The sequence below is a fragment of the Exophiala spinifera genome (assembly GCF_000836115.1).
Source record: "Exophiala spinifera strain CBS 89968 unplaced genomic scaffold supercont1.4, whole genome shotgun sequence".
Taxonomy (NCBI): Eukaryota; Fungi; Ascomycota; class Eurotiomycetes; order Chaetothyriales; family Herpotrichiellaceae; genus Exophiala; species Exophiala spinifera.
This window is the reverse complement of record NW_015622516.1, coordinates 1141519-1167722: the sequence shown is the minus strand read 5'-3', so window position 1 is coordinate 1167722 and position 26204 is coordinate 1141519. Positions and strand designations below refer to the sequence as shown.

At 51.9% G+C, this 26204-nt stretch overlaps 10 protein-coding genes across 10 annotated transcripts; 6 read left to right on the top strand and 4 right to left on the bottom strand.

The window, feature by feature from the left end:
• Window positions 1-99: 99 nt before the first annotated feature.
• Window positions 100-4145, top strand: PV08_05622 (uncharacterized protein; the record flags this gene model as incomplete). The annotated part of the gene is made up of 2 exons (XM_016379963.1): window positions 100-3115; window positions 3166-4145. The coding sequence occupies 2 exons, from the start codon at window positions 100-102 to the stop codon at window positions 4143-4145; spliced, it is 3996 nt and encodes a 1331-aa protein (XP_016235790.1).
• Window positions 4146-4734: 589 nt separating this feature from the next.
• Window positions 4735-5445, bottom strand: PV08_05621 (CDP-diacylglycerol-glycerol-3-phosphate 3-phosphatidyltransferase; the record flags this gene model as incomplete). The annotated part of the gene is made up of 1 exon (XM_016379962.1): window positions 4735-5445. One exon carries the CDS (start codon window positions 5443-5445, stop codon window positions 4735-4737), a length of 711 nt encoding a protein of 236 aa, XP_016235789.1.
• Window positions 5446-6420: 975 nt separating this feature from the next.
• PV08_05620 (uncharacterized protein) lies at window positions 6421-9065 on the top strand (the record flags this gene model as incomplete). The annotated part of the gene is made up of 2 exons (XM_016379961.1): window positions 6421-8653; window positions 8719-9065. The coding sequence occupies 2 exons, from the start codon at window positions 6421-6423 to the stop codon at window positions 9063-9065; spliced, it is 2580 nt and encodes an 859-aa protein (XP_016235788.1).
• Window positions 9066-9499: 434 nt separating this feature from the next.
• PV08_05619 (uncharacterized protein) lies at window positions 9500-10471 on the bottom strand (the record flags this gene model as incomplete). Its single annotated transcript, XM_016379960.1, has 1 exon — window positions 9500-10471. One exon carries the CDS (start codon window positions 10469-10471, stop codon window positions 9500-9502), a length of 972 nt encoding a protein of 323 aa, XP_016235787.1.
• Window positions 10472-11247: 776 nt separating this feature from the next.
• Window positions 11248-11861, top strand: PV08_05618 (ubiquitin-60S ribosomal protein L40; the record flags this gene model as incomplete). The annotated part of the gene is made up of 3 exons (XM_016379959.1): window positions 11248-11272; window positions 11356-11588; window positions 11664-11861. 3 exons carry the CDS (start codon window positions 11248-11250, stop codon window positions 11859-11861), a joined length of 456 nt encoding a protein of 151 aa, XP_016235786.1.
• A 533-nt stretch (window positions 11862-12394) lies between these two features.
• Window positions 12395-13389, bottom strand: PV08_05617 (uncharacterized protein; the record flags this gene model as incomplete). Its single annotated transcript, XM_016379958.1, has 3 exons — window positions 12395-13176; window positions 13234-13288; window positions 13345-13389. 3 exons carry the CDS (start codon window positions 13387-13389, stop codon window positions 12395-12397), a joined length of 882 nt encoding a protein of 293 aa, XP_016235785.1.
• Window positions 13390-14022: 633 nt separating this feature from the next.
• Window positions 14023-15293, bottom strand: PV08_05616 (uncharacterized protein; the record flags this gene model as incomplete). The annotated part of the gene is made up of 3 exons (XM_016379957.1): window positions 14023-14906; window positions 14957-15100; window positions 15164-15293. The coding sequence occupies 3 exons, from the start codon at window positions 15291-15293 to the stop codon at window positions 14023-14025; spliced, it is 1158 nt and encodes a 385-aa protein (XP_016235784.1).
• A 1030-nt stretch (window positions 15294-16323) lies between these two features.
• On the top strand, window positions 16324-20402 carry PV08_05615 (uncharacterized protein; the record flags this gene model as incomplete). The annotated part of the gene is made up of 5 exons (XM_016379956.1): window positions 16324-16835; window positions 16885-17017; window positions 17064-18633; window positions 18684-18880; window positions 18930-20402. The coding sequence occupies 5 exons, from the start codon at window positions 16324-16326 to the stop codon at window positions 20400-20402; spliced, it is 3885 nt and encodes a 1294-aa protein (XP_016235783.1).
• Window positions 20403-21120: 718 nt separating this feature from the next.
• PV08_05614 (uncharacterized protein) lies at window positions 21121-21795 on the top strand (the record flags this gene model as incomplete). Its single annotated transcript, XM_016379955.1, has 2 exons — window positions 21121-21246; window positions 21406-21795. 2 exons carry the CDS (start codon window positions 21121-21123, stop codon window positions 21793-21795), a joined length of 516 nt encoding a protein of 171 aa, XP_016235782.1.
• A 573-nt stretch (window positions 21796-22368) lies between these two features.
• PV08_05613 (translation initiation factor aIF-2) lies at window positions 22369-25632 on the top strand (the record flags this gene model as incomplete). The annotated part of the gene is made up of 2 exons (XM_016379954.1): window positions 22369-25337; window positions 25389-25632. 2 exons carry the CDS (start codon window positions 22369-22371, stop codon window positions 25630-25632), a joined length of 3213 nt encoding a protein of 1070 aa, XP_016235781.1.
• Between the last annotated feature and the right edge of the window lie 572 nt (window positions 25633-26204).

Sequence of the window (26204 nt, the reverse complement as noted above, 5' to 3'; positions counted from 1 at the left end):
CACTCACTGAAACTTCCTCTCCACCCACGGTCATCGGCCCTGCTCTCGGTTCATACTCCACCGGTTTCTCGAGGCTTCCCCTGCGAAGCCACCACGATCATGGCCTCGGTCACTGTCGATGCTCCAGTCGAAGCTGGCCCCAGCACCACTAAGACGCCAGCTCAGCTGATGCAAGAAAAACACGAGGCTGCAGAAACTCACCATGTGACTGTCGAAGATGTCCCTGACGAGGACGACGTTCAACATCCGCCTCCACCACATGTGCATGTTGAAACAAAAGCTCAAGCTGATGTTCCAACTACAAATGGTGTAGACAAGGGGAAGCAGAAGGCTGCTGAAGAGACTCCGCTGAAACCCACCGTCATCGATACTCAGTCTGAGGAGGCGTTTCCCGCCCTGGGTTCTGCTTCCAAGACGACCGCTCCTCCACCCCGAATTTGGGTCGCTAATGCTTCCACGAAGGCCCCTACTGTCAATGGCTCTCCTGCACTTCTCTCTCGACCTCCTTCTTCAGGCGGTCCTACCCCCACGCGAACCCCGGGCGTCATAACCCCGTCGAATGCTGCCACCGCCGGCCGAGGTGGAGTGCTGATGCCGGGACGGTACCGAGATGCGTTTGAGATAGACAATGCAGACCTGAACAAGACGAAATCCGTGAAGAAAGTGCTTGATGATGTCAATAGAAAATACAATGTTATGGTCACTACCAGGCAGACCAATTTCGCCACAAGAACCGAGTTCACAGCCGAGGGTCCGAATCAACGCACAGTCACTGAGGCTCTGATGCATGTCTCCAAGGAATTGACATTGGAGAAGCAAGTCAAGCTTGAGATTCCCTCATCCGTTTCGGCTCAGATCATCGGCAAAGCAGGAGCCAACATCAGGAAACTAGAGCAGCAGTTCAGCGTCCGGATTCACATTGACCGAGACACAAGACCGACCACAAACCCCGAAGATATCAAGACGGATGTTGTGGAGATTCGGGGCAATGCTGCGCAAGTCCGCCAGGTCTACGAACACATCATGAAGCAGGTCAAAGCTCTCCAGCCAAAAGTGGACTTGCCTATTCGCGGGGTTCCACCAGAGTTCTACCCTTTCATTGCTGGTCAGCATGCTGCTCGTTTACGGCAAATGGAGCAAGACCGTGGCCTCCAAATAAACGTCCCTCAGTATACTACATGGAAACAACAGCCACCGTCTCGCCCTGCTGTGTCGGGTCAAGCTCCTGCTTTCGTACCTCATGGAGACAGCCCCATCATTGTCTCTGGTGAACAAGCTGCTGTGCTAGAGGCACGTGCCCTTATTGAACAACTGGCTGAGGAGCTCCAGAAGGAGCTTCTGCTTGAGGAACTTGCCGCCGAGCAGATTCTTCACCCTTACATTGTTGGAGACCGTGGTATGGACCCTCTCAAGTTCTTAGAAGAGACGGGCTGTGCAGTTATCCTCCCTCCACCTGAACATGAAACCGAAGACATCCACATCATTGGGCCTAAGGACAAGCTGGATGCGGGCCGCAATCTAGCTGAAGAGCTCATGTCCAGAAAGCACAATCGTGCTGTCGATATGCACAAACATTTTAATGATGCACCTCATGGCCCAGAACGTCACTCCAGAGCCCTAGCTCAGTATCTGCAAGAGAAGGCTATCGAGAGGGAGTTCCAGAAGTCCCACGGGGCTGAGATTGTCTTTCCTCGCAGCTCTAACGCCTCTCCCAGCTGGACGGTCATTAGTAATGATCCCCAGAAAGCACTTTCTGCTCGAAATGAACTCTCCAAAATCACTCAAGCTTATCCAACTCCACGGATACAGTTGGTTGAAGTGGACCCATTCTTCCATCCTCACCTCAGGCAGTTGCATTCAGATGATCTGAGAGAGAATCATGGAGTCCATCTAATTGTTCCCGAGGATGGGTCTGACCCAGTCGTGCTCGTATACGAAGGTCCAGCGCAAGATGGGCCTTTCTCGATTCCCCGCAGTAAGCCATCAAAAGCCGATATCTCGACCTTTGAAAAAGCTCTTCAAGAAGCACAAGCAATGTTGCTCAGCAGTCTCCCTAGCGGAGGAATATCCACGCAAGATATTCATGTGCCCAAGAAGTTTCAGGACAAGGTCAGAAGATTCGTCAATAACGAACCAAAACCATCCGCTCCAAATGCCTTCCCCGTTCAGGTTGACTTTGGCCGAGCCAGAGCTGGTCAAAGGCAACAGGCAACTGCGTCTCGAGGCTCACCTGAACGTGTTTTCCTGAGAGGTCCGAGCGACGCAGACATCTCGGAGCTGCGCCAGAAGATTGAGGAGTTCCTGAGAGAAGCCGAAGAGGACGAGAAGGAACGTGGCTACACGACATCGTTCCCTTTCCCTGCCCAGTTCAACAAGAATTTGATTGGAAAACAGGGCGCGAATATCAAGGCGTTGCGTGAGAAGCATGACGTCGAAATCGATACCCGGGAGAACGGAAAGGTCACCATCCAAGGCCCACAGAAAAAAGCCGAGGCATGCAAGGCTGAAATTCTCCGCCTGGCCAAGCAATGGGAAGACGAGGTCAACTTCACCATCAAAATTGATCCAAAGTACCATGGTTTGCTTGTCGGCAGGAATGGCGAAAACTTGCAGAGAATTCAGAGCAAAGTTGATAACGCTGTGAGGATTGACTTTCCCAAGCAGTCAAGAATCAGCGACGACGCCTCGGTGGCCGACGATTCCAGTCAAGTCGGGGGTACCAAAAGCCAGTCTCTCGATGAGATCAAGATTCGCGGTCCTCGTGCAAAGGCTGAGAAGGTGCGAGATGAACTGCTAAGTCTCCACCAGTACATGGTCGACAATTCGCACACTGCATCAGTCTCTGTCGCGCAAGCTCAGGTTGCATCTCTTATTGGCAGAGGAGGCATGGAAATGGAAAGGCTTCGAGCTGAGACTGGTGCTCACATTGACGTTCCCAAAGCTGCCAGCTCCAGCTCCAGCTCTGATCGTGTAACCATCCAGATCAAAGGTTCCAAACAACAAGTTGAGAAAGCTAGGCAGGAGCTACAAAAGCGAGCCAAGGCCTTTGATGACATTGTGACACGTACCATAAACGTGGATAGAAAGCACCATAGCGCCTTGATTGGTGCTGGAGGTAAGTTTGTTATGACAATTGTCGTACTGGCAGAAATTGACGTTTTGCAGGTTCCAATATCCAAGACCTTGTCGCCAAGTCGGGCAGCAAGCAACGCAGCTCGGAGCACGTCCGTTTCCCGCGTAAAGGTGATGATTCAAGCGAACTCACCGTCACTGGTACTGCCGATGTCGTTGACAAGATCGTAGCTAATATCGAAGAGTTTGTGAATGAAAGGGACAACCAGGTTACAGAAACATTAGATGTGCCAGTCACCCAACACCGGGATTTGATTGGACCTAATGGTAGCATTCGCAAGCAGATCGAAGAACAGTTCAAGGTGACCCTCAACGTGCCCCGGCAAGGCACTGGACAAACTGGCGTGAAAATCACTGGGCGATCGGAGAACGTGGCAGACGCGAAGGAGTACATTCAAAAGAAGACTGCGAAAGCCCCAGCGGAGACGATCATGGTTCCTCGAACTCTGCATCACATTGTCTCGAAGAATGGGGACTTATTCCGCGAGCTAAGCAGGGATGGGGTTCGGGTCGAGCATAATGGCCACAAGCCGCCGCCAAAGCCTAGCCGTGGGTCTCGCGCGCGGACAACCAATGGTGACATGCCTCTAATCACTGATCAGCCTGGCGAGGCCTCTCCTATCTTTGATCTTGTTTCTAACCAGACTGGTCTGGACGGAGACGACGGAGAGATCCCATGGGTTCTTGTCAGCCAGAAACCTGATGGGCAGGACGCCGTGGAAAAGGCAAAGAAAAAGATCCAGTCATCACTTGACAAAGCCAAAGAGCCTCAGTTCACTGGCTATCTGATCTTACCCGATCCACGTCTGCATCGTCACATCATCGGGCGCGGTGGCTCTACCATCAACTCGATCCGAAACCAGTCCGGCTGTGACATTCAGGTGCCCAAGCATAACGCAGGCAATGGTGACGAAGGAGAAGCCATCACCATTGTTGGCAAGGAAGATGGCGTGATATCAGCTCGTGATCTCATCCTCAAGGAGATCGAGCGAGCCCAGGCTGGTCGAGCGTAAGTAGGATGTCTGAGCATGGCTAGAAGGTTTTCTTGGATGGTACATGGGTGTCACTGTAGCAACATACGAAGGTGTCGAGATTGTGACAGGGGAAAAATCCCTCAAAAGCCGTTTCTATACTCTACTAAAACGAGATATCACTTTGACTGATATAGCCATTGATCATTGTTTCAAAATATGTTCATGTCTGTATGTTTTAGGTTGGTTTTGGCTTTTATGGCTCAGCCGGCAAATACAGACGGATCTCAATTTTTTTGGCTTTTTCTTTGCTTCCGCATAGGACAACGCAGTGACTGACTGATTGTTTGAGTGATCATTCATTCGTCATTCCTCCTGACAGTCGGAGACAGTTACTGTTCTTCTAAAGTGTTTCGCAAGGGTGAGTGTGATTTACAGAGCCGGGTTCAAAATGCCTCCATCTGAACAATTGTCTTTGTAATCTACACAATCTGTCTTATATCGGACGCAGTTTTCCTTGTAAAACAAACCGCCTTTTGGTGGTGTACACGCGCAAATCAGAAGAAAAGATAAGAGGAAGAGCCTCACTCCGATGGTGACCTCCATTTTATCGTTTGTTGGGCTTGTAGACTTAGGAAGACCTAGTTGTGTCCTTGTTGGCCTGTGCAATTTTCTCGTCACTCTCACCACTCGACAGAATCTTCACGGCGGACTTGTTCCCAACGTAACTTAGACCACTCCACACCGTCGTGCCGGCGACGAGGTACATCCACCCCTCGAAGATTCCCGTCAAGTTGTAGGCGGCGACCAGGGATTCCGGGAGCACGGGCAGGATCATGGCGTTGCCAATCAGCAGAAGCTGGAGGAAGGTGTTGATCTTGCTGATCTCGGTCGGGTGGACCTCGGCGCTGGGCAGGCTGAAGTCCCAGTACCGCGCCATCGTCTTGGGCGGGGGCAGGGAGATCCAGCGGAAGTAGATGGCCGAGATGGCGAGGCCGACGTCGCGACCGAGGATGATGACGGCCAACCAGACGGGGAGCGTGTGGTTGAGGGCCAGGCACACGACGGCGATGGTCATCAGCGCCTTGTCGGCCATCGGGTCGATCACGGTGCCGACGACGGTGGTGCTGTTGAACCGCCGTGCGAGGTAGCCGTCGACCAGGTCGGTGACGCCGGCGTAGAAGAACAGCGACACTGCTGCGAGAGGCTGCGCGGTCAGGATGAAGTAGCCCACCGCGGGCGCGGCGACGAGGCGCGTGAACGTGAGAATGTTGGGGATCGTGTAGATGTTCTCATGTTTGGTTATTCGAGGGAGCATCTTGGTGAGTTTGGGTGGTACCATCGTTGCCGGTGGAGAAGAGGTTGTCTCGGTGCTGGAAGATTGCGAGGGAAATCTCTCGTTAGCAATTTTTGAAGGCTTCTCGTCAAGCAAGAGGAGTATGCGGGGACTGTGAGTTTGATTTGACTGTGCTAATGATATATGAGGGATGCCATGGGTGTCTTCATCTTCACTCGAGCGAAGAACTTTGACATGAAGCGATTTTGCCGTATTCTTCTTACCTGGGCTTTTTCCCCTCGTCCTTTGGTGATTCACTGGACACAGTCCGGCATTGTAGTCGTTGCAGCCTACGCTGCCATATTCCTGAGACTCTCGTGGCTCGTGGGCTAAAGGGTTACGCCGTCAGTGTTCAAGATCAGATGGCTTGGAAGATAATGTACACACGCACCTGGAAAGCTTCGAGTAACCCTTCACCGAGGCCGAAACGAGGCACGTCCCATTGTGTCTCAGACCATGTCCTCCGAGCTGAGGTGCTGCAAGTGCATTTGAAACGCCCCGAGTAGAAAGCTTCTGCCATGCCGGACGTGAAGGAGTGCTGGTTAGTCCGGCTATACCACACAGAGCCCTGATATTCACGCCGCGACGCCTTGCCAGGCCTGACATCAGGACCATGGCATTGTGTCGCGGCGGTGCAAGCATTCGGTCACCACCATACAACGGATTAAACACAATCAGGTACGATGAGCCACCGAAAGAGAATGAATGACCCAGCGTGGCAGAAACGAGGTATATGGTAAACGACACCGAGCACGTTCTTTGCTTGAGGTACGGTCGAGTTTGAGTGAGGTCGGATGACTAAGCGGTGCCAAGTCGCTGCGGCATCATCGAGAGCTGGTCTTTTGAGGACAGCGATAACAGGCCTCCGTCTATCTTGTACCGGCCACGCAAACACGAAGCTCCTTGCTAGCCTTTCGAACCTCTCCTTCTTGTCTTGCATCGGCCTGGGCGGCCTTTCACTCCTTCATACAACCGCCCAGCATGGCCCATAAGGACACGCTCTTCCGCTCGGCGGACATGTCCCTGACCCAGCTCTACATCTCCAACGAAATTGGCCGCGAAGTCGTTTCTGCTCTGGGTGAAATTGGCGTTGTGCAATTTCGAGACCTCAACTCTGACACCACGGCTTTTCAACGGACCTTCACCAAAGAGATCCGACGCCTCGATAATGTTGAACGGCAGCTGCGCTACTTCCACTCCCAGATGGACAAAGCAGGCATTCAGATGCGCAGCCACTGGGACTTCGACCAGGACATGCTCGCCGCATCTCAGGCGAGTGAGATCGATGAGCTCGCCGACCGATCTGAAGCTTTGGAACATCGCGTCAGCAGCTTGAACGAGAGCTATGAAACGCTGAAGAAACGAGAAGTCGAGTTGACGGAGTGGCGATGGGTCCTGAAAGAGGCGGGCGGTTTCTTTGACCGTGCCCATGGACAGAGTGATGACATCAGGCAGAGCGTGGACGACGACGACGATGCTCCTCTCCTCCGTAACCAGGAGGCTGAAGAGGGCAGAGCCAATGGCGACGTTGGCCAACAGCAGAGCTTCGCAGTCATGAACATCGGCTTCGTGGCTGGTGTCATTCGCCGTGAAAGGCTGCCAGCTTTCGAACGCATCTTGTGGCGTACGCTTCGTGGAAACTTGTACATGAACCAGTCAGAGATCCCCGAACCGATCATCGACCCGGAGACGAATGAGGAGATCCGTAAGAACGTATTTGTTATCTTTGCCCATGGCAAAGAGATCATTGCAAAGATCAGGAAGATTTCCGAGTCCCTTGGGGCAGACCTCTACAACGTCGATGAGGACGCCGACATTCGACGCGACCAGATCCACGAAGTCAACACTCGCCTCAGCGATCTCGCCAGTGTCCTTCGCAATACCAAGAAAACACTCGATGCGGAGCTAACTGCGATTTCCCGATCGCTTGCTGCGTGGTTGATTGTGATTAAGAAAGAGAAGGCCGTCTACAATGCTTTGAATATGTGCTCGTATGATCATGCCAGAAAGACCTTGATCGCCGAAGCTTGGTGTCCCACGAACTCACTCCCCCAGATCAGAGCGACTTTGCAAGATGTCAATGATCGTGCCGGGTTATCTGTTCCCACGATTGTCAACCAGATCAAGACCAACAAGACACCTCCAACCTACAACAAGACGAACAAGTTCACGGAAGGGTTTCAGACCATTATCAACGCATACGGTACTGCGAAATATCAAGAAGTCAACCCTGGCCTGTACACTATTGTGACCTTCCCGTTCTTGTTTGCAGTCATGTTTGGTGACTTTGGTCATGGATGTCTGATGACTATGGCTGCCGCTGCCATGATCTACTGGGAGAAACCGCTGCTGAGGTCCAAACAAGATGAGCTCTTTTCGATGGCCTTCTATGGCCGATACATCATGCTCATGATGGGTATTTTCTCCATGTTCACCGGTCTTATCTACAACGATGTCTTCTCCAAGGGTTTCACGCCATTCCCATCCGCTTGGGAGTACCCTGAAGAAGGACGGCCCGAAGTCACGGCCCATCTCAAAGGAAGTTATAGATATCCGTTCGGTCTGGACTGGGCATGGCACGGATCCGAGAACGACCTTATCTTCAGCAACAGCTTAAAAATGAAGCTCGCTATCCTGATGGGCTGGTGTCATATGACTTATGCGTTGTCCTTTTCCTACATCAATGCTAAGCACTTCAAGTCACCGGTTGATATCTGGGGCAATTTCGTCCCTGGAATGATCTTCTTCCAAGGTATCTTTGGGTACTTGAGCTTCTGCATTGTCTACAAATGGTCTGTCGATTGGAAGGCAGAGGGCCGAAACCCGCCTTCGTTGCTCAACATGTTGATTCAGATGTTTTTGTCTCCCGGCAATGTCGAAAAAGGCGAAGAGCTCTACAGTGGTCAGGCCGGAGTCCAGGTGTTTCTGCTGCTCATTGCAGTCATCAATGTGCCCATCCTCCTGCTCCTGAAGCCGTTGTACCTCCGATACCAACACAACAAGACCCAGGCCAAGGGCTATCGTGGTATTGGTGACACTCGTCGCGTCACCCACGCCACTGATCTCGACGACGCCGATGAGCACACTAGTCTTCGCGCAAACGGCCGCGCAAGTGAAGACACCAACGATGAAGGCGCCATGATCACCGAGAATATCGACGACGATGAACACGAAGAATTTGAGTTTTCGGAAGTTATGATTCACCAAACTATTCGTAAGTTACACGCCAGTTCGGCCACAAGTAAGTCGTTGTTGCTAACCTTTTTCTTTCACTTCTAGATACCATCGAATTCTGTCTGAACTGTGTTTCCCACACCGCTTCATACCTGCGTCTCTGGGCCCTTTCTCTTGCTCATCAGCAGTTGTCTGTTGTGCTGTGGAGCATGACCCTCGGAGGCGCCTTTACTACAACTGGTGCTATGCAAATCCCGATGATTATCATTACGTTCTACATGTGGTTTGTCTTGACCATTGCTGTTCTGTGTATCATGGAAGGTACTTCTGCCATGTTGCACAGTTTACGTCTGCATTGGGTCGAAGCTATGAGTAAGCATTTCGTTGGCGAGGGTATACCTTTCGAGCCTTTCAGCTTCAAGCTGTTGCTTGAGGAAGATCCTGTGGACTAAACGACTGCAGCTGTTGTGCCCGGAAGGCAATGCTTGTAGCAGGGTAGATATGTATTGGTACATAGATGATAATCGATCTCTAATGCGAACCTTTTGATTTTCAGCCACCCCTGGCATTTTACCCATGTATGGACTACGTTAACTGCCCACCCTATGGGATTACCAGAGGGCTGGTAAGGTAGACAAAACCATTTGTTTGTACCCTCTGTTCCTTGTCCCGATGGGATCCAGTAATTGGCATCTGCACACATACATACCTTAGTATCGAGAGGATTTATGCCAGCGAGAATTGCCCTGCTGATGGCCCCAGCCGTATACCGGCAGTGATGCGGTGGACAGGTACAGTGCCTTTACGATATAAAATGTCAACAATCTCGTACAGGATGTGTTAAACTTCCACCTCGCGATCGGCTCTCTGTGATGGTTGACCTGTCTCACTTTCTCGCCTTGTCCTTCAACATGGATGCCCAAATACCCTCGATCGCTTGATTTACTTCACCGGGCAGCGGACCCTCGTCGATCGCACGCAGTGTCTCCTCCAGCTGGCTCACGCTACTCGCTCCGATAATCACCCCATCTCCGTACTTTTCATCCAGCATGCTATCCCACACAACCCACCTTATAGCGGTCTCGTGGCCATTTAGTCCGTTCTTCTCCGCCACATCTCTCACCTGTTGTATTGCCTTCTGAACCGGCTCGGTGCCATAGAGTTGCCTGGTGCGATCGCCCCCGAGACCCTGTGCTGCTATCCTAGAGCCCGTTGGCGACAACGTCCCACCCGCCGCGGGACTGTAGGCGTAGAAAGCGATTCCGTTCTCATGCAACAAGGTAATAAGCTCCTCGCTGTCGCGGTTGATCGCGTTGTACTCGCCCTGGAAGATCGCGGGTTTGACCAAACCATGCTTCTTGCAGAGAGACAAGACTTCGTGCACGTCATCTATCGTGTAGTTGGACAAGCCCCACTGCTTGGCCTGTCCGATGTCCACGGCGTGGGACAAGGCTCGAATGGGCTCGATCAAGGGGACAGAGCGATCCGGGTAGTGCAAGTAGATGGTCCGTACCGAGTCGACACGCAGAGCACGGAGTGAGTCGGAGATGGATTTGGCAATGTTCTCTGGCTTGTGGCAGCCCGGCGCCGAGAGTACTTTGGTGTCGATTTCGATGTCAGGAAACGCCGCGGAACGCAGTGTCGAGCCGATGAGCTCTTCGCTCGTACCGCCGGCAAGTGCCGGGTACCGTCTAGATGTGTCGATGATGTTGTGTCTGTGGCGAGTCAATGCCGCGAAGAGTTCAGATGCTTGTTGAGTTGTATGGTGCCTGGTGAGCGGATCGATTTCCGAGCCGAAGCTCGCACATCCGAGGACAATGGTAGGTCGCGGTTTGCCTGAAGGTGTTGGCGCGGCCATGGTTGCGGAACAAGGCTCGGAGTTGGACAGCAGCGAAGCAGGAAGTTGCGGGGACAGATGCAAAGGTAGGAACGGAGAGTAGCAGACGAAGTTCTCATACAGTGAATGAGAAGGAAATCTAGGTGCAACACCCACGTCGACTGTGGAAACAAAAGGACAGAAAGTGACCGACCTATTTATGTCCCCGTCTTCGGAACGAGGATGGCAGCCTTGCGAAAGATGTCTGCGGAGTCCTCCTACACAGCGGCAGTATAGCGACGATCAGTGACAGCACAAAAGGGCTAGTACAGTATGAGGAGATGAAGCATAATTCAATCTCGGCCGATAGAGTCAGCACTCGAGGCAGCTATTAGTCAGAGCGCGGGCACGTCGTGTTTCTCCGTTAAATACGCGCATCAAGGAGTCGAGCGTCGTGTGAGTATGCTGATATTGGAGAGACGACATGTTCGGGTACCGTTCGTGGTAGAAGAGCTCTAGATACGAAATAGTCGTCCTATCGTGAAGCCGTAAGGTGCAAGCAGGTTTCACGGAACTTTTTTATGTACTCTTTAGTAGGTGGCGGGAAGTCTCGAGATGCAGCCTGACTTATGTAATGACTTACGATTCGCCGCCTTCCACGTGATACTGTCTTGGCGCTCAATTCTGCACACTGAACATTTCAAGTCCACTTCGATCCAGCTGCGACGTCCATACTACGACAACCAACTTTCCCCCAGTGACCCGAAGAGGCTGTAAAGAGTGAGTAGACTCCGGTACATGCTGAAGTACCGATCGTAATGCTGACTTTGATACAGTGCAGATGTGAGTTCCCCTCGATCTCCCGGCCTCTGTACAACGATACTCGTCGTCGATCGATGTCGCAACACGCCACCAAGCCATCGAAGCTATCATTGAGAGCGGAACAGAACGTAGACTGACCTGTGGTTCTCCGAACAGCTTCGTCAAGACCCTCACGGGCAAGACTATCACCCTCGAGGTGGAGTCTTCCGACACCATCGACAATGTCAAGTCCAAGATCCAGGACAAGGAAGGCATCCCACCTGACCAGCAACGATTGATCTTCGCCGGAAAGCAACTCGAGGACGGCCGAACACTCAGCGACTACAACATTCAGAAGGTGAGATCACAGAACGATGCGTCGGGTATCACGCGTGTCCGGGACGCCTGGGTCTGACACGAAAACTCTCTGCAGGAATCGACTCTCCATCTCGTCCTCCGTCTGCGTGGCGGTATCATCGAACCATCCCTGAAGGCTCTTGCTTCCAAGTACAACTGCGAGAAGATGATCTGCCGAAAGTGCTACGCCCGTCTCCCCCCACGAGCCACCAACTGCCGCAAGAAGAAGTGCGGACACACCAACCAGCTCCGACCAAAGAAGAAGATCAAATAAACGTATCGCCCTGTTCTTGTGGTGGGTGTGCGACGCATACCGGAGCGGTGCAGAGCAGATTTGGCTCCCTGGCGGCGGCGGCGGCGGTGTTGTTCGCTTAGAACCAGGAGGTATTGATGTTGTTACGAGAAGAGAGAGATTCGTGGTAGACACGGCTTTGCTCAAGATGACACAACGGTCTGTCGGCTGCACAAGCTAGGTTGAATCGATAAGATCTAAAAAGGACCAGCACTGCACTCTCTACATGCGCACTTTTTGTTTTCAAGAATTAACATGAGCTCATTCCACCAAGCCTATGCCCGAAGTGACCTGGCCTCTGTTGTACAGCTACGCACTCGAATACCATGTACGTCGTTCCACATTATGAATCGCCCTAGCCCGAACCATAATCTGGTATCCTGAGATGCACCAGCCGCATTCCTATGCTCATCACAATATCTATTCGTTCCTGCAGTTGAAATCCTTACCTAAGCCATTTGAATATTCCCTTGTGGCATGTCTCCTGCCATCTCGCTCCAGAGCCCATGTGACGCTTAGACCAGAAACTGGGCGAATCTTTTGTCGTCCCCATCCGTCGCAGGGCTCTTGTGACTGAAGAACAAGATCTTGATCGCAATCGCCAGGCCCGCATGCAAAGCCACCACAACAACGAGGAGTATCTGGCTGATCTTCTTATCCGTCGCAGCGATCACAGGGTACAAATTCTTGACCAGGAAGAAGACGCTCACGGCATACCCCAACCCAACCAAGGCATAGTTAAGGCCGTTGAGCGGCGACCACGAAACCAGAGCGACGGCGATCCAGAAGAGATTTCCATATCCGTACAGAGCCCAGCATTCGACCAGGTCGAGAGACTGGGCGCCGAACCAGCGCAGCGCACCCCACAAACCCAGCGGGACGAACGCTGTGTAGCTATAGATCAATGCCGCCGCCCCACTGAGCAGACGGAAGTCATATTCGAAGTGTTTCCTGCCCTCCGACGCAAGCTTGTGGCTTATAGTACCTGTGAGGAAGAGGATGACCACCACAGTCGTGGCGATCCAGAAGGGCCCATATAAATCGGGGTTCCCTTCCAAGGTCTCAATGAAGGGTGGCTGGTTAGGAAGGAAAGGTAGTAGCGCTCTCCGGCAACGCTGGAGGACCGTGGATGTGTCGACGTCGAAGAACTGCGCGTAGAAAGATAGGGACCAGAGCATATGCTTCGAGGGCACTGCGGAAGGATCGTTGGGGCGAGTTGCTGGGTTTGTCGCACTGTTGGCCAGGAAAGATGTTGAGTCAGGTTGGATCTTGCGGCTAGACGGGTTGTTCTCGAAATCTGCAGCATGTTAGAGACGGCAGTCCGTGTGGGCAAGCACAGAGATACGTGACGTACTCGAAGGGTGGAATTCCAGGTCGTCGTCCTGGAGGTCAGTGTGGCCTAGGTCGCCCTGGGTTTTGTTAGCTTTGTCCAGCTGGGAACGCGCTGGGATGGAAGACGACAGACCTCCGCGTCGACATCGACGACAACATCATAGCCTCTATTAGCCATCTTGGGGAAAGTCCACGCTTTTGTTGTGGATTGCACAGCAGATGGGAAAGCCAACAGATAAGCTGTAGAAGAGGTAGACCGACCGAAATGCAAACGTGTCGCTTGCTGTTTGACGTATACGAGTGGCGGTTGTAATGACGCGCTCCAGGTAAGGTGCCTACCTAGGTAACGACCAGGTTGCCATGCACTTAAAGCAGCCCAACTGTCATTACAAAGCTATATCGATCAAGTATTGTTAGGGGCCAGTGCTTCGTTCTATAGTACAAACTGACGATCTTCGGAGAAGTACAGGTGCTATTGTACACAGGAGGGATCAATAATGAGGGTACGATCACCATGACTCACAACCACTGAGTTACCCAGAAGTTCTGTGTCTATCACAGAGCGCGATTGGAGGATTTGAGACTATCGCAGGGTAAATTGCTCGGCCACGCATGTCCCTCAGGGTGTTGTCGCAGGCTATGTAAGTTTAAGAGTGGTAAGAACAACCAGTGTTCTTTCACAAACTGGTTTTTGTTGTCCTGTTTGATATCGGTTGGCGACGTGTGTTTGACCGCATGTAGACCGTGCCGTCCTGCGTAGTTGGTGGCCGCGATATGAAAGCCATTCGAGTCCGGGCGTGGTATGTTCTCCTCAAGGCCGTCTTGGAAGAGAGTCCATTATCGCCGACAGAACAGACCAAACGTATCTATCTTGCCCACTTCGCCTCATCGAGTAGGACATCGCTCCTACCAACAGAGCAGCGGTCAGTGAGAGAAGCGGTCGCCTGTATCGCGCCAATAACTTCAGCCTCTTCTGCAGTAGCTCTTCTCGGCGTAGCTGCTCGATTTGTTTCCGGGCTAGGTCTTCTGCCTGCTCCAAACTTTGGTGTTGATAAGTCTTACGTGATGTTTTGAGGACACTGAATTGTGACACACGCCACCAAACGAAGCCTTGAAGACGATGTGGTGGGTGTTTTTCAAACAGCATCAGGGTGTTCTGGATTAATGCGTCAATGTCGAGAGTTTGTGGAAGCTTGGATATCACAAAGGTCAATATATCGGATTGATCAGCTGGCATTTCGAACAATTCAGACCGCCTCGAGATGGTAACGGCAGCGAACAAGTAGAGGCTCATGACTGGCTCGTGCGCAAGGAGGAAATCGTACATTCGAGCAATGTCTCCGTAGTCTTGAATGTCGTGGGCGAATAGGGAATGAGTTGCTGAAAGTGCGAAGCTATTCTCGGCCTCGGCGATGTGGTCGGCTAGCTCGGGATCAGCAGACTTGACGATGGCTGAGACAATTTCGAAGTGTTTCCTTGCAGGAGATATCGTCGGAAGCATGTAGTCACGAAGTCTCATCAGAGAAATCCGTGGGACGGCAACAGCGGCACTTGACTCTCCAAGCACCAAGAGAAGTACCTGTACCACATCGTGATAACTTTGGAAGTACGACAGCATTGAGTGGCTTCTCAGTGTCGCGACAATTAGATTGGAAAGTTCCGTTTTCCGCCTGTCGAGAGACTGTTCAGATTCATCTAGTTACATTAAGCCAAGTAACACCAGGGGGCAAAATTCTTGTTCAAACCTTTCGGGTAGTAAACAAAGGCGCGATCGACGTCGAGCTGCACTTGGTCTTCGTCAGGATGCTGGGGTAGTTTCCTCCATGCCTGGCTCGGCTGCTCCTGTGCAGCGTCTCGAAATTGAGTCTTGCAACCCAATAGGATCGGCCCTTCCAGGTTCGGCGTCAGTGACGTTCCACCAGTCAGTCAAAGCGGAAAGCATGGGGGCATACAGGCTTGCCGGCGAGCTTCATCGGTCACCAGGCCGCCGGTCGAAGTTGCAAGCTTGACTAGGGCGCTGAGATCGCCCTGCTTGCAGGCATCTTCAATGGCTCGGCACTTCTCGTTTTGGTCTTGATCCATTGATCCTGCAGACCCCTACCCACGCGTTGATTGACAGGTGTCTGTTCGATACTCCGTGGGGCTGATAGAAATGCAATGCAGCGAACATGCATCGGACCTTATTTGGAGCGTACCTCTGCCATGGCAGGCGTCTAAGCTGAGGAGAGACCAGGCTGCAGATAGAAGGGGAGAGCTCGCCGCTCTTTGGGTTGAAATTGAAATAGGCTCAGAGGAAGCGACAGGCTTGTGGCACAGCAGATGCCAACGGCTGTCTGGGGATGATTCTAATGAAGCCTGATGAAGATGACAGGTAACACGAAGAGGTCAGCCTGGCTGTGTCAAGCTGCTGCTAAAGCTTGTGTCGCATCAGCTAACGAGGTGTTTACGCTCCCGTTGGATGGGTCAGTTTCGCACAAGGATACACTGCTGGTTCTTCCGGAGCGTTGAAGTGATGCAGTGAAGAGGTGAAGTATGATGGAACAATTGCCTTGTTGGTGGATTCCGCCGCGCGCACATCACTAGCCAGGTGAGCATGTCAAGGTCCACAACAAGAAGCCCCTGCGCGCAGACACGGCCCAGTGAACCCCGACGCATGCTGCTTTGACCTCATACCATGCCGTAGCTTCATTTCTCCCTCATACGGATCCTGTACTTCTGCCCAGCATCCCTGCACCCGTTGGCTATCACTTGTACAGCGCCGTGAACCAGGTTTGGGATGAGCAACCACCGAATCGGGGCGAGTGTCCGGATCAGGAGGTTTTGCCCCTCGCCATCACTCTGCTTGACCGCGAACTCTACGCCTCGATAAGTTGATCAATGTCGACAAGCATAAGGATATATATTCGTCGTCCGATCACCTCTGCGAACAACTGCTTCTCTTACCAACCATTATACTGTGAACAAATCGCACAGTCTGTCCTGCATCAGGCCCACTTTGTTGGCCGGCAAATGACTCCCTTTCTCTGACTATCAACCTCGCTCGTGCCTGGGATCGGTTCGATTTCGGGAATTCTGCCCTTAAGGTGAAGCACCAAACAATCTTGACGCAGTCATGTCTTTTCCTCCCAGTCTTGAATGGAATGATAGACGACGGTTAGGCATCCTTTCACGAACACTCAACTCAACCTCATGCATTCGATGGATTCTGCCAGCAAGAATAAGATCTCCATCGAAGGAGGACGTTGTTTTCGTCGGGGCAACATTCATACAGCTGTACGAGTTCATCGAGACTGGACAGTTAGTCAACACAACAGCCAAGCTCGACATTGGAACTCAAATCACTGATGCGAAAGTCATCTCCGCTGACGTTGAAGTCATTCCCATCCTCGACGCGATCTTGAAACAAGAGAGAGACCAAGAAAACTACAGCATTGGTGGGCAGCCTATTAACCATGGTGATCCAGCACAGATACTAGTCATTGTGACTGTCGACAATGAACTCATCTTTGCCTGTGCACGAGAGGATAACAGCGGCGATGTAAGGTTTGTCTTTGCAAAGCGGCCTTTTCTCAGAGGAGCAGGGCTGCCGTCCAGTCAATGCCGATATGTTGCAGTTGAACCAAAGTAAGTCTTTCTCAAAGTAGTCACCACTACGTTGTACTGACAAGGCAAGGTCTCGTGCGCTTGCAGTTGCGTCCCCTTCAGGCTATGTTGGGATATTCAAGCTACGCAAGGTTGACCACATCCAGAGAGAAATAGAGAAGTGGAATCCTCTTGAACACGGCTCATTTCGTCCGTCAGATGAAGTACGTCACACACATCATATCATTGACTATGTATTGACGTTTCCAGCAACGTTTCATTCAGATCCGAGGCGATGTCATGATGATTACCTTTTTACCTAGCCCTGAATCGGATCCCAATAGAGTGGTGCTTCTCCTTCTGGTCTGGGGTGGTTCAGAAGAGAAATCAACACGCCAGTATATGTACAGCTGGGATACACGATCGCCGCTTCAAACAATAAAGCCTATACCTAGTAGTGGGCGGGTGCTGGCCGAGGAGGAAATCCCATCAATGCTAATTCCCTCTGCACGACCCTATTCATTTATCATGGTTATGAAAACAGGCCTATCGTATTATGAGAATGTCCACACCAGTGACACTAAACGGATCCATTGCCCCTTTGGACAACAAGCAGCAGGGAGTCTAGAGTGGGTTCAGTGGGCAAAACCAAGTCGCCACAACGAGTACAAGGAGAAACGAGATGACTTTGTGCTGCTGCGAGAGGACGGCCTCCTTCAATACTTCCAAATTGAGAAGGCCTCTAGCTCGAAAATCAACTTGAACTGGACAATTGGACGACTTGGGCTGAAAGCGGACACAGCATTCTGCATGCTCGCAGGCCCTCCGGGCAAAGGTGGCGACATCTTCATAGTTGGAGGTAGTATGACAGATGGAGGCGTCTTCCATGTCTCTGCGAGAGGAACACCCGAGTGCATTCAGCTTCTGGAGTCAATATGTCCTCTTCGAGGCATGGTTCTTGGTCCATCCAGCGCTAATCAACTTACCGACACCTGGCCACGAGAGGATCCGGATCGATTATTCGCATGCTGCAGTCGTGGTTCAGACCAGGGAGTTCTGCTCGAGATTGGATACGGCGTGGAGGCACAGGTTGGGTGGACCGTCCCGTACCCCGATGCTGCCTTGATTGACAGGCTGTGGACGTTGGAGTTACCGGATCGTAACGAACTACTGGTACTGGCTTCCCAACCAACACAGTCATCCATGGTATCATTTGAGCTTGACACGCAAGAGCTCTCTTTCACAAATTCAGAAAGCCACCCCGGATTTGACTTTGATCACCCTACTCTAATGGCAGCCGTTGTAGGTGGAAACTCCATACTACAGGTCACCACACAGAGCATCAGCGTGGTCCCCACCGCAGTTGAAGCTTCTCTTTCAGAGTTTGTCCGCATGAAATGTGAACTACGTGAAGCAGCATTCTTCGAGGATGGTCGACTGTTTGTGACGGCCCGTCAGGCAACTGAGGGCTATGAGATATGTCTTACTTCGATCTTGGATTCGGTGGACGGTTATGGTGTCATCTTGAAGGAAGGAACATCGACACTACTGAGGGACATTCCTACTAGCCTGTGTTGCTTTGAAATTCAGGGCAGACGCTTGGTACTCGTTGGCTCTGACGAGGGGCGACTCCACTGGTATATTGTGCAGGAAGACACGTCTCTGCGAAAAGTTTTTGATCGTACTGCTGACCAGTTCCATTACAAACTTCCGGGAAAATGCGCAGTGAGCTCCCTTGCTGCACTTAAACGATGTGACGGAGATCCGGTCCTCCTTCTCTGCGGCCTGCGGTATGGGCTTCTGATCTGTCTGGATTTCAGGTGCCAGGATCAGCATTTCGGTATGAACCAGGTCTCAGATGAAAGACATGCTCAACTAACAGCGTGTCAGATGTGTTTTATTCCGGCATACATAGGCTAGGAGCAACCTCGATCCGCATTTTTGAGGAACACATGTCCCCAGGACGATCGGGTGCGTCCTCGGCACTAGTACTGTGCGGATCGGCGACCAGCCGTGTTACTCTTCACCGCAATGCTTCAATGGTCGACTACACTATGTCTTCATTGTATGTCACGGACCGTTCAGATGTAAGTCACAAGTGCCGACAGTACCTTCCCCCCATTGACTCCCATCCAGCCTTCGGCCCAGTACACTGTCACTTCTCTTCATCGAATCCCAAAGCTGTCCTCCCCGTGTCAAGACCCAGGTGGCTTGGTGGTTTGTGCAACCGAGGACGAGCTTTTATTCTGCTCATTAGTAGCTCAAGAACAAACCGTTACGCGAAGAACGTCCGCTGATGGCATACCACGACATGTGCTGTATTCAGAGTATCTCGAAAAATTTGTTGTCGCTTTCGAGAAAACTCATCTTCTGACTGGAGCTCCTCGCCCCAAGGACCTCCAGAATATTCCGTCCAGTCGGATGGGAAGTGGCATGAAGACATCACTTCCTCCACGAAAGATACAACAAGTGGGTCTTCATGTCATCGACCCTAGTCTGAAAGCGTCCAGCGACGGTCGACTCTCTGTGATTGTGACAGAAGAGACCAATGAGAGTGTCAATGCTCTGATCCATTGGGCTCCAACAGACGGAGAACATCATTACGAATGGTTTGTCCTAGCTCTTGAGCAAAAGGAGGCAGGCTTTCCTCGGTGCAGTGGGCGGGTTGTCTGCGTCAATGCAAAGAACCTCAGCAAAGGGATCCCAGACACAAATCCCAAGGTTGCGTTCAGAAGCCCGGAACAACCCGTCACGGCGATTTGCGCTTACAAGATGTCGTCTCTCCTGATTGCCGCAGGAAGAGAAATTCACCTCCACCACCTAGACTTTGCTTCCCGCAAATGGAAGACGCTTTCAAAACACCGATTGCCGTCCGCTGCGAAGAGCATTTCGTGCCAGGGATCACTCATCTTCATTGCCACAGCAAAACATTCGCTTTTCGTGCTGATAGAGCGGTCCAACAAGCTGTTCGAGCACAAGTCGGACAATGAAGCGAGAGCAACCAAGAACGTTGTGCCTTTCGACAACAGTTCGGCCATTTTCTCTGCCTGGAACGGTGGCACCACCGATATCATGGCGTTCGGCGGTTTCCACCAGGACGGCGAAGAGCCCTACCCGTTGTTCCAGGCAAACTTGCCTCTTCTCATCGACCACCTTCTCCTCAGGCCACACTCGGTTTACCTCCGCAATAAATACTCTTCTCACCGACATCGCTTCTATGCAAGTGCCAGTGACGGGACCTTGTTCCACCTTACCGTGATCCAGTATGACGAATGGAAGCTCCTCCATTTTCTGGAGCAGGCGAGCTACATGACTACCAGATCGATCAAGCCGGTTCCTATCAGGGCACGAGACGGCGATGGCGACGAAGTCACCGTCCGGCCGCCCGTCGTCCGATTAAAGGATATGCACGTTCGAGGCGATCGGTTACTTCTGATGATAGAGGAAGGACCGTACAACTTGCGCAAAATCCTCAAGGGGTCGATGCTGGAAGAGTTCAACGCCTTGGCCGAATGTGCGCTGGGGCCGAAAGAAAACTACGTAGAGAGCGTTGCTGTGTGGGTGAGAAAACTCCTCCACCACCCGTCTAATGAGTGGGTAGAAGAATGAACGGCGTTTGACATTGCAGAATAATCGCCGCAGGGGGGAGGGGGGAGGAGGCGGTCCTCTGGATTCAGGATCGTTGCTTTGCAAATCGCGTCACCAAGGCAAGAAGAGGTCGAGGTGGTACAGTACTCGTGCTCGACTGACAGCACCGGCTAGGTCGATAGAGCGATTTTCTGTCTCTTGCCGTTCTCAGTAGAGTACGACCGAAAGAGGGAATTCTGTCTGAGATAGGTTTAGCAGGGGTCGGTTCCGCACTCCGCAGAAAATCCCCCAAATTCCTCTTTGGACGGTGTATTCCCCTGTTGGGCCATCAGCAGCAAGCGGCATTTCTCAGCAGAAGGACGAATGATCCCGATGCCCTGAATACCATCACCATCACCGAGCAGGGGGGCGAATGGGATCTTGCCATGACAGCCCTAACCTATTCCACGCATCCAAGATCAGGTCGTTGTTTACGAACACACACACACACAGATAGTCCCTGAGGATTTGTCATGGCCAACAACACCGAATGGATACCGAGAGATACACTAGCATTGACATCACGGCAGAATAGTTGGCTCTTCGTAGGAGGAGTCGAAGTATAAAAGGATGGAAAGGTCACTTCCTGAGGACGTGTTCCTTTTCTTCCATCCGCCATCCATCATTACTCTCCACAGCGACTACAAACAGCGACTTCAAGTCTAAAAGACCACCTCCGTCCACAGCAAACACTACATCAATGGCTGCGACGACGCACGACAACTCCAAGCCCTTCTTCCCTCTCGCAGGCGTGGCCAGGGACGGCTGGTCCACCGAGGACAAAGCCACGGCGACTTGCTTCTGCGGTGCCGTCCAAATTGCGTTCGTGCGTGCCCCTCCACCGCTGTCCTTTTCTTGCCCTGGGAAACTGTCTCGGAGGCAGCTGACTAGATGTCTGACGGACCTCTGCTGGTGCTTCGATATTCATGTCCTTTCCTTTTCCCTTTTGCTATTGGGACCGTGCTAACAACGCCTGATGTCGCAGCCGATTCAAGGACCAGGACTAGTCAACACCTTCGTCTGCAATTGCTACGACTGCCGCAAAGTCACTGCGTCCATGTTTGCCTCGAACTTCACCGTCCAAGACAAACACATTGAACATCTCCGGGGCAAAGAGAACTTGAAATCTTGGGGTCAGGATAAGACACCCACCTCTGGCAAGAAGATGACAAACTACTTCTGTTCAACCTGCGGTGGACTCATGTATCGGAAGGGGGATGCGTATCCCGAGGTCAGCTTTCTGCGCATTGGCTCCGTCGACGACTTCAGCTTGCACGAGACAAAGTTGAGACCTCAGCTGGAACTCTTCGTCAAGGACCGTGTGAGCTGGTTTCACGGTGTTGACGGGGCCAAGAAGTTCGCTGCATCGTTGTAACGTATGACTCAGAGAGCGGGCAGGGCGGGTTGTTATATAGCACTGATGACAGGGCCGTAGAAGAATGACTGGTCAAAGGAGATCAATAAAGATGGACCAGTTACGCAAACCACAAACTCGCCAATCAGGGACAGACAGTGTTGGGCTATGAGCAGAAGCCATTGCCGTTCGTTCCTAGTCTGCGGGATCAAACAGTAGTTTATGCTCTCGGTGTACTCAACGGAGGGAGTGGACTGCTGGGAAACATTTATGTCCAAAAGCTTGCTTGAGGCGCCAAGCGCTCTGAGCCTGATGGTTCGCCAGTGACGAAACTTGTAGGCTGTTTGCAAAAACCCCACTATCGTCTCTACCCACGCACGAAGACATCTCTTAAATCCGGCTCTCGACAGTGGCAAAGGGCGTTCTAATCTTGCCTTGTGTCGACAACTATTTTTTGCTCTCCCGTTCGAGGCACTCCTCGTCCTTACCATCGAATCTGAACCCATTTGAACCCGACTGAATGCATCCACTTTCCATGGTGGACGCTTCATACCCTAACACAATCTCCTCATCTCGCACGACATAATAATCACCATGGCGCCGAAGAAGAAGGGAGGCAAGAAGCAGGCGGACGATTGGGATGCCGACATGGGTGAGACCATCGATCCCATCGCCCAAGCCACTGCGGATGCCAAAAAGGCAGAAGCGACTGAGGATGCCGCTGAGGAGGAAGTCAACGCAGGCGGCTTGATGGCTGCACTCAGAAAAAACAGAGACAAACGTGCAAAGAAGGGCAAACCCGTCAACGACTTTGTTGAAGGCGAAGACGCCGATGGTGCTGCTCCCACCCCGCCTGCCGAAGACTTCGCTGCTAAGGCTCCAGCCGAAGCCACGCTCGACGACGAGGATGATGTTTTCGCTGGAAATGCGAAGAAGACCAAAGGTAACAAGAAGCAAGCCGATGATGGAGACGATGGCGAGGGAGGAGGCGTCAAGTCAAAGAAAGAAAAGGAGCGAGAGAAGAAAGAGCGAGAGAAGCAGCGCAAGAAGGAACAAGCCGCCAAAAAGAAGACCACGGCACCGACCCCTGCGCCGAAGGCTGAGGAAGTGAAGCCTGTGGAAGAAAAGAAGCCCGAAGTTGCAGCAGAGACAGATAAGGCTGGTAAAAAGAAAAAGGTTCCTGCCCACCTGGCAGCCATTCAAAAGCAGCAGGAAGCTCTTGCACGACAGAGAGAAGAGGAAGCCAGACTCGAGGCTGAAGAGAAAGCTTTGGAAGCGGAACGACTACGAAAAGAAGCTGAGGAGGAGGCCAAGAAAGCCGAAGCTAGACAGCGAAAGAAGGAGAAGGAGAAGGAGAAGAAGGAGCAACTCCGAAAGGAAGGCAAGTTGCTATCTGAGGCAGACAAGAAGCGCAAACAGCAGCAAGAACTCCGCTTGCAACAGATGCTAGAAGCGGGGGTCAAAGTCGCGGGTCTGAGTGAAACAACGGAAGAGAAAAAGAAGCCTGCCTTTGACAAGAAGCGCAAAGGGCCAAAGAAAGAGGAAGTTGACCTGGAGGCTGCCGCAGAGAAAGCCAGACAAGAAGCTGAAGCTGCAGCAGCTGAACGCGAGAGACTTGCAAAGGAGGCCGAAGCGGCCGCCGCCGCTGCCGAAGCTGCAAACGCGGGAAATGATGAAGAGTCTGAGCTTGACGACTGGGAAAAGGCCGCGGATGAAGACGTCAAGGACAGCTGGGATGCTGATTCAGATGAGGAACCGGCCAAGCCGACAGTCAACGGTAATGCGAAAGCTGCAATTAATGGTGCAGCCACTAAACCATCAAAAAGTTCAACATTGCCACTGCGAGATGGACCCCCGCCTAAAGAGAGACCAATTGAGTCAGACACGTCCGATGAGGACTCCTCGGATGACGAAGAACAGACTTCCAATCAGCGAGCGATTGCTCAAAGAAAAGCAGAGGCTGCTGCTCGTCGGCAAAAAGCACATGAAGAAGCGCTTGCAGCGCGGTCCAAAGACAACCTGCGATCACCTATCTGCTGTATTCTCGGTCACGTCGATACTGGCAAGACGAAGTTGCTTGATAAGATTCGACAGACAAACGTCCAGGAGGGCGAAGCTGGTGGCATTACGCAACAGATTGGCGCTACTTATTTCCCTGTTGAAGCCCTACAACAGAAAACGGCTGTCGTCAACAAGGACGGCAAGTTTGAATTCAAAGTGCCGGGTCTTCTTGTCATCGATACCCCTGGTCACGAGTCTTTCTCCAATCTGCGTTCTCGTGGTTCTTCACTTTGCAACATTGCCATCCTAGTGGTCGATATTATGCACGGTCTCGAGCCTCAGACCATTGAATCCATGAACCTTCTCAGAGAACGCAAGATCCCGTTCATTGTCGCGCTCAACAAGATTGATCGTTTGTACGGTTGGAAGAAGATCGATAACAATGGTTTCCAGGAAAGCTTGGCGATGCAGAACAAGGGCGTCGTCAACGAATTTAAGGACCGACTTGACAAGACCAAGCTTGCCTTTGCTGAGCAAGGATTCAATGCTGAGCTCTACTACGAAAACAAAGACATGAGAAGATTTGTGTCGCTGGTTCCCACCTCGGCGCATACCGGCGAAGGTATCCCTGATATGCTGAAGCTTTTGGTTACTCTGACCCAAGAACGTATGACTTCCAGTCTTATGTATCTATCTGAAGTTGAGGCCACCATTCTTGAAGTTAAGGTTATTGAAGGTCTTGGTACGACGATCGATGTCATCTTATCAAACGGTGTTCTTCGGGAAGGTGATCGAATAGTCTTGTGTGGTATCAACGGACCTATCGCCACGAACATTCGAGCGCTATTAACGCCTGCTCCACTTAAAGAACTCCGTCTCAAGTCAGCATATGTGCACAACAAGGAAGTCAAGGCTGCCCTCGGTGTCAAGATTGCGGCCAATGACCTGGAAGGCGCAATTGCTGGCTCACGTCTGCTTGTGGTCGGACCTCAAGACGACGAAGAAGACTTGGAGGATGATGTGATGGGTGATCTCCAGAAACTTCTTACCGCTGTATCCAAGGACAATCGTGGTGTCAGCGTCCAGGCTTCAACACTGGGTTCCCTGGAAGCCTTGTTAAAGTTCTTGAAAGACATGAAGATCCCTGTGGCAAACATTTCCATCGGACCTGTTTTCAAACGCGATGTGATGATGGCAGGCACGATGCTGGAAAAGGCCAAGGAATTCGCGGTCATGCTCTGCTTCGATGTTAAAGTAGACAAGGAAGCCCAACAGTACGCAGACGAGAACGGCATCAAGATTTTCACCGCCGACATCATCTACCACCTCTTTGATGACTTCACCAAATATCGGAACCAGCTTGCCGAACAGCGCAAGGAGGAGAGCAAGCTCAACGCTGTATTCCCATGCGTTCTCCATCCATTGCAGGTGTTCAACAAGAAAGACCCTATTGTTGTGGGTGTCGATGTTGTAGACGGCAGTCTCCGACCTCTGACGCCAATCGCTGCCGTCAGAACGAACCCTGTGACTCACGTGAAGGAAATTGTCTCTTTGGGTAGGGTGTGAGTATCACGCATGCTGTAGTAATTTCGATCACAACTGACATTCAGCAGGACTACGATTGAGCGAGAACACAAGGCGATCCCGATTTGCAAAAAGGGCCAGCCAGCCGTTGCGGTCAAGATCGAAGGGCCCAACCAGCCCCTATATGGTCGACAACTGGACGAGAAGGACACCTTGTACTCGTTGATCTCTCGACAGTCAATTGACACTCTCAAGGAGTTCTATCGAGACGAAGTAACCAAGGAAGAATGGTCGTTGATCAGGAAGATGAAACCGCTATTTGACATCCCTTAGAGGGCTGCCTTGACACGACAAAAGTACTTAGTTGTTGAACCATGATCACGAAAGCTGGGAGGAAAATAGCATCTGTATTATTGGAGGGGCTTGGCAAATGGCGTAGGATGATGATAAGCTTATGATGAATGGCCAGATTGAAGAATCTTCTCTCTGCTGTGTCGGGTGTATGATCTCACAACAAGGGCTGCTGCCATGGTGCAAATCCCAGTCTGGAGCCGCATTATACCTACAGATAGAAAAGAACACTGATTTCGTCAGCTACAAGTATGCGCACAGGGTGTCCACGTTGGCTGACGAGGGGTCTACGCTGCTGAATCATATCCCATGTACCGGCGTCCAGGGCCCCGTCAGATGATGACTAATGGTGGTGGTGTGGTGTGTACTGCAGAGGTAGGGACTGACTTCGCGCAGTGGTGCGATGCTGCCAACTGCTAAGTGACGCGATTCGGGTGTCGTGGAACCGATGCGGATCCTCGCCTAGTGAGGCTCTTCAGGCCAATAGAAGATACAGCAGAGTCAGGGACACCCGGACAGGGGACACGGTCGACGGACGGCATTTTCCACCGTCA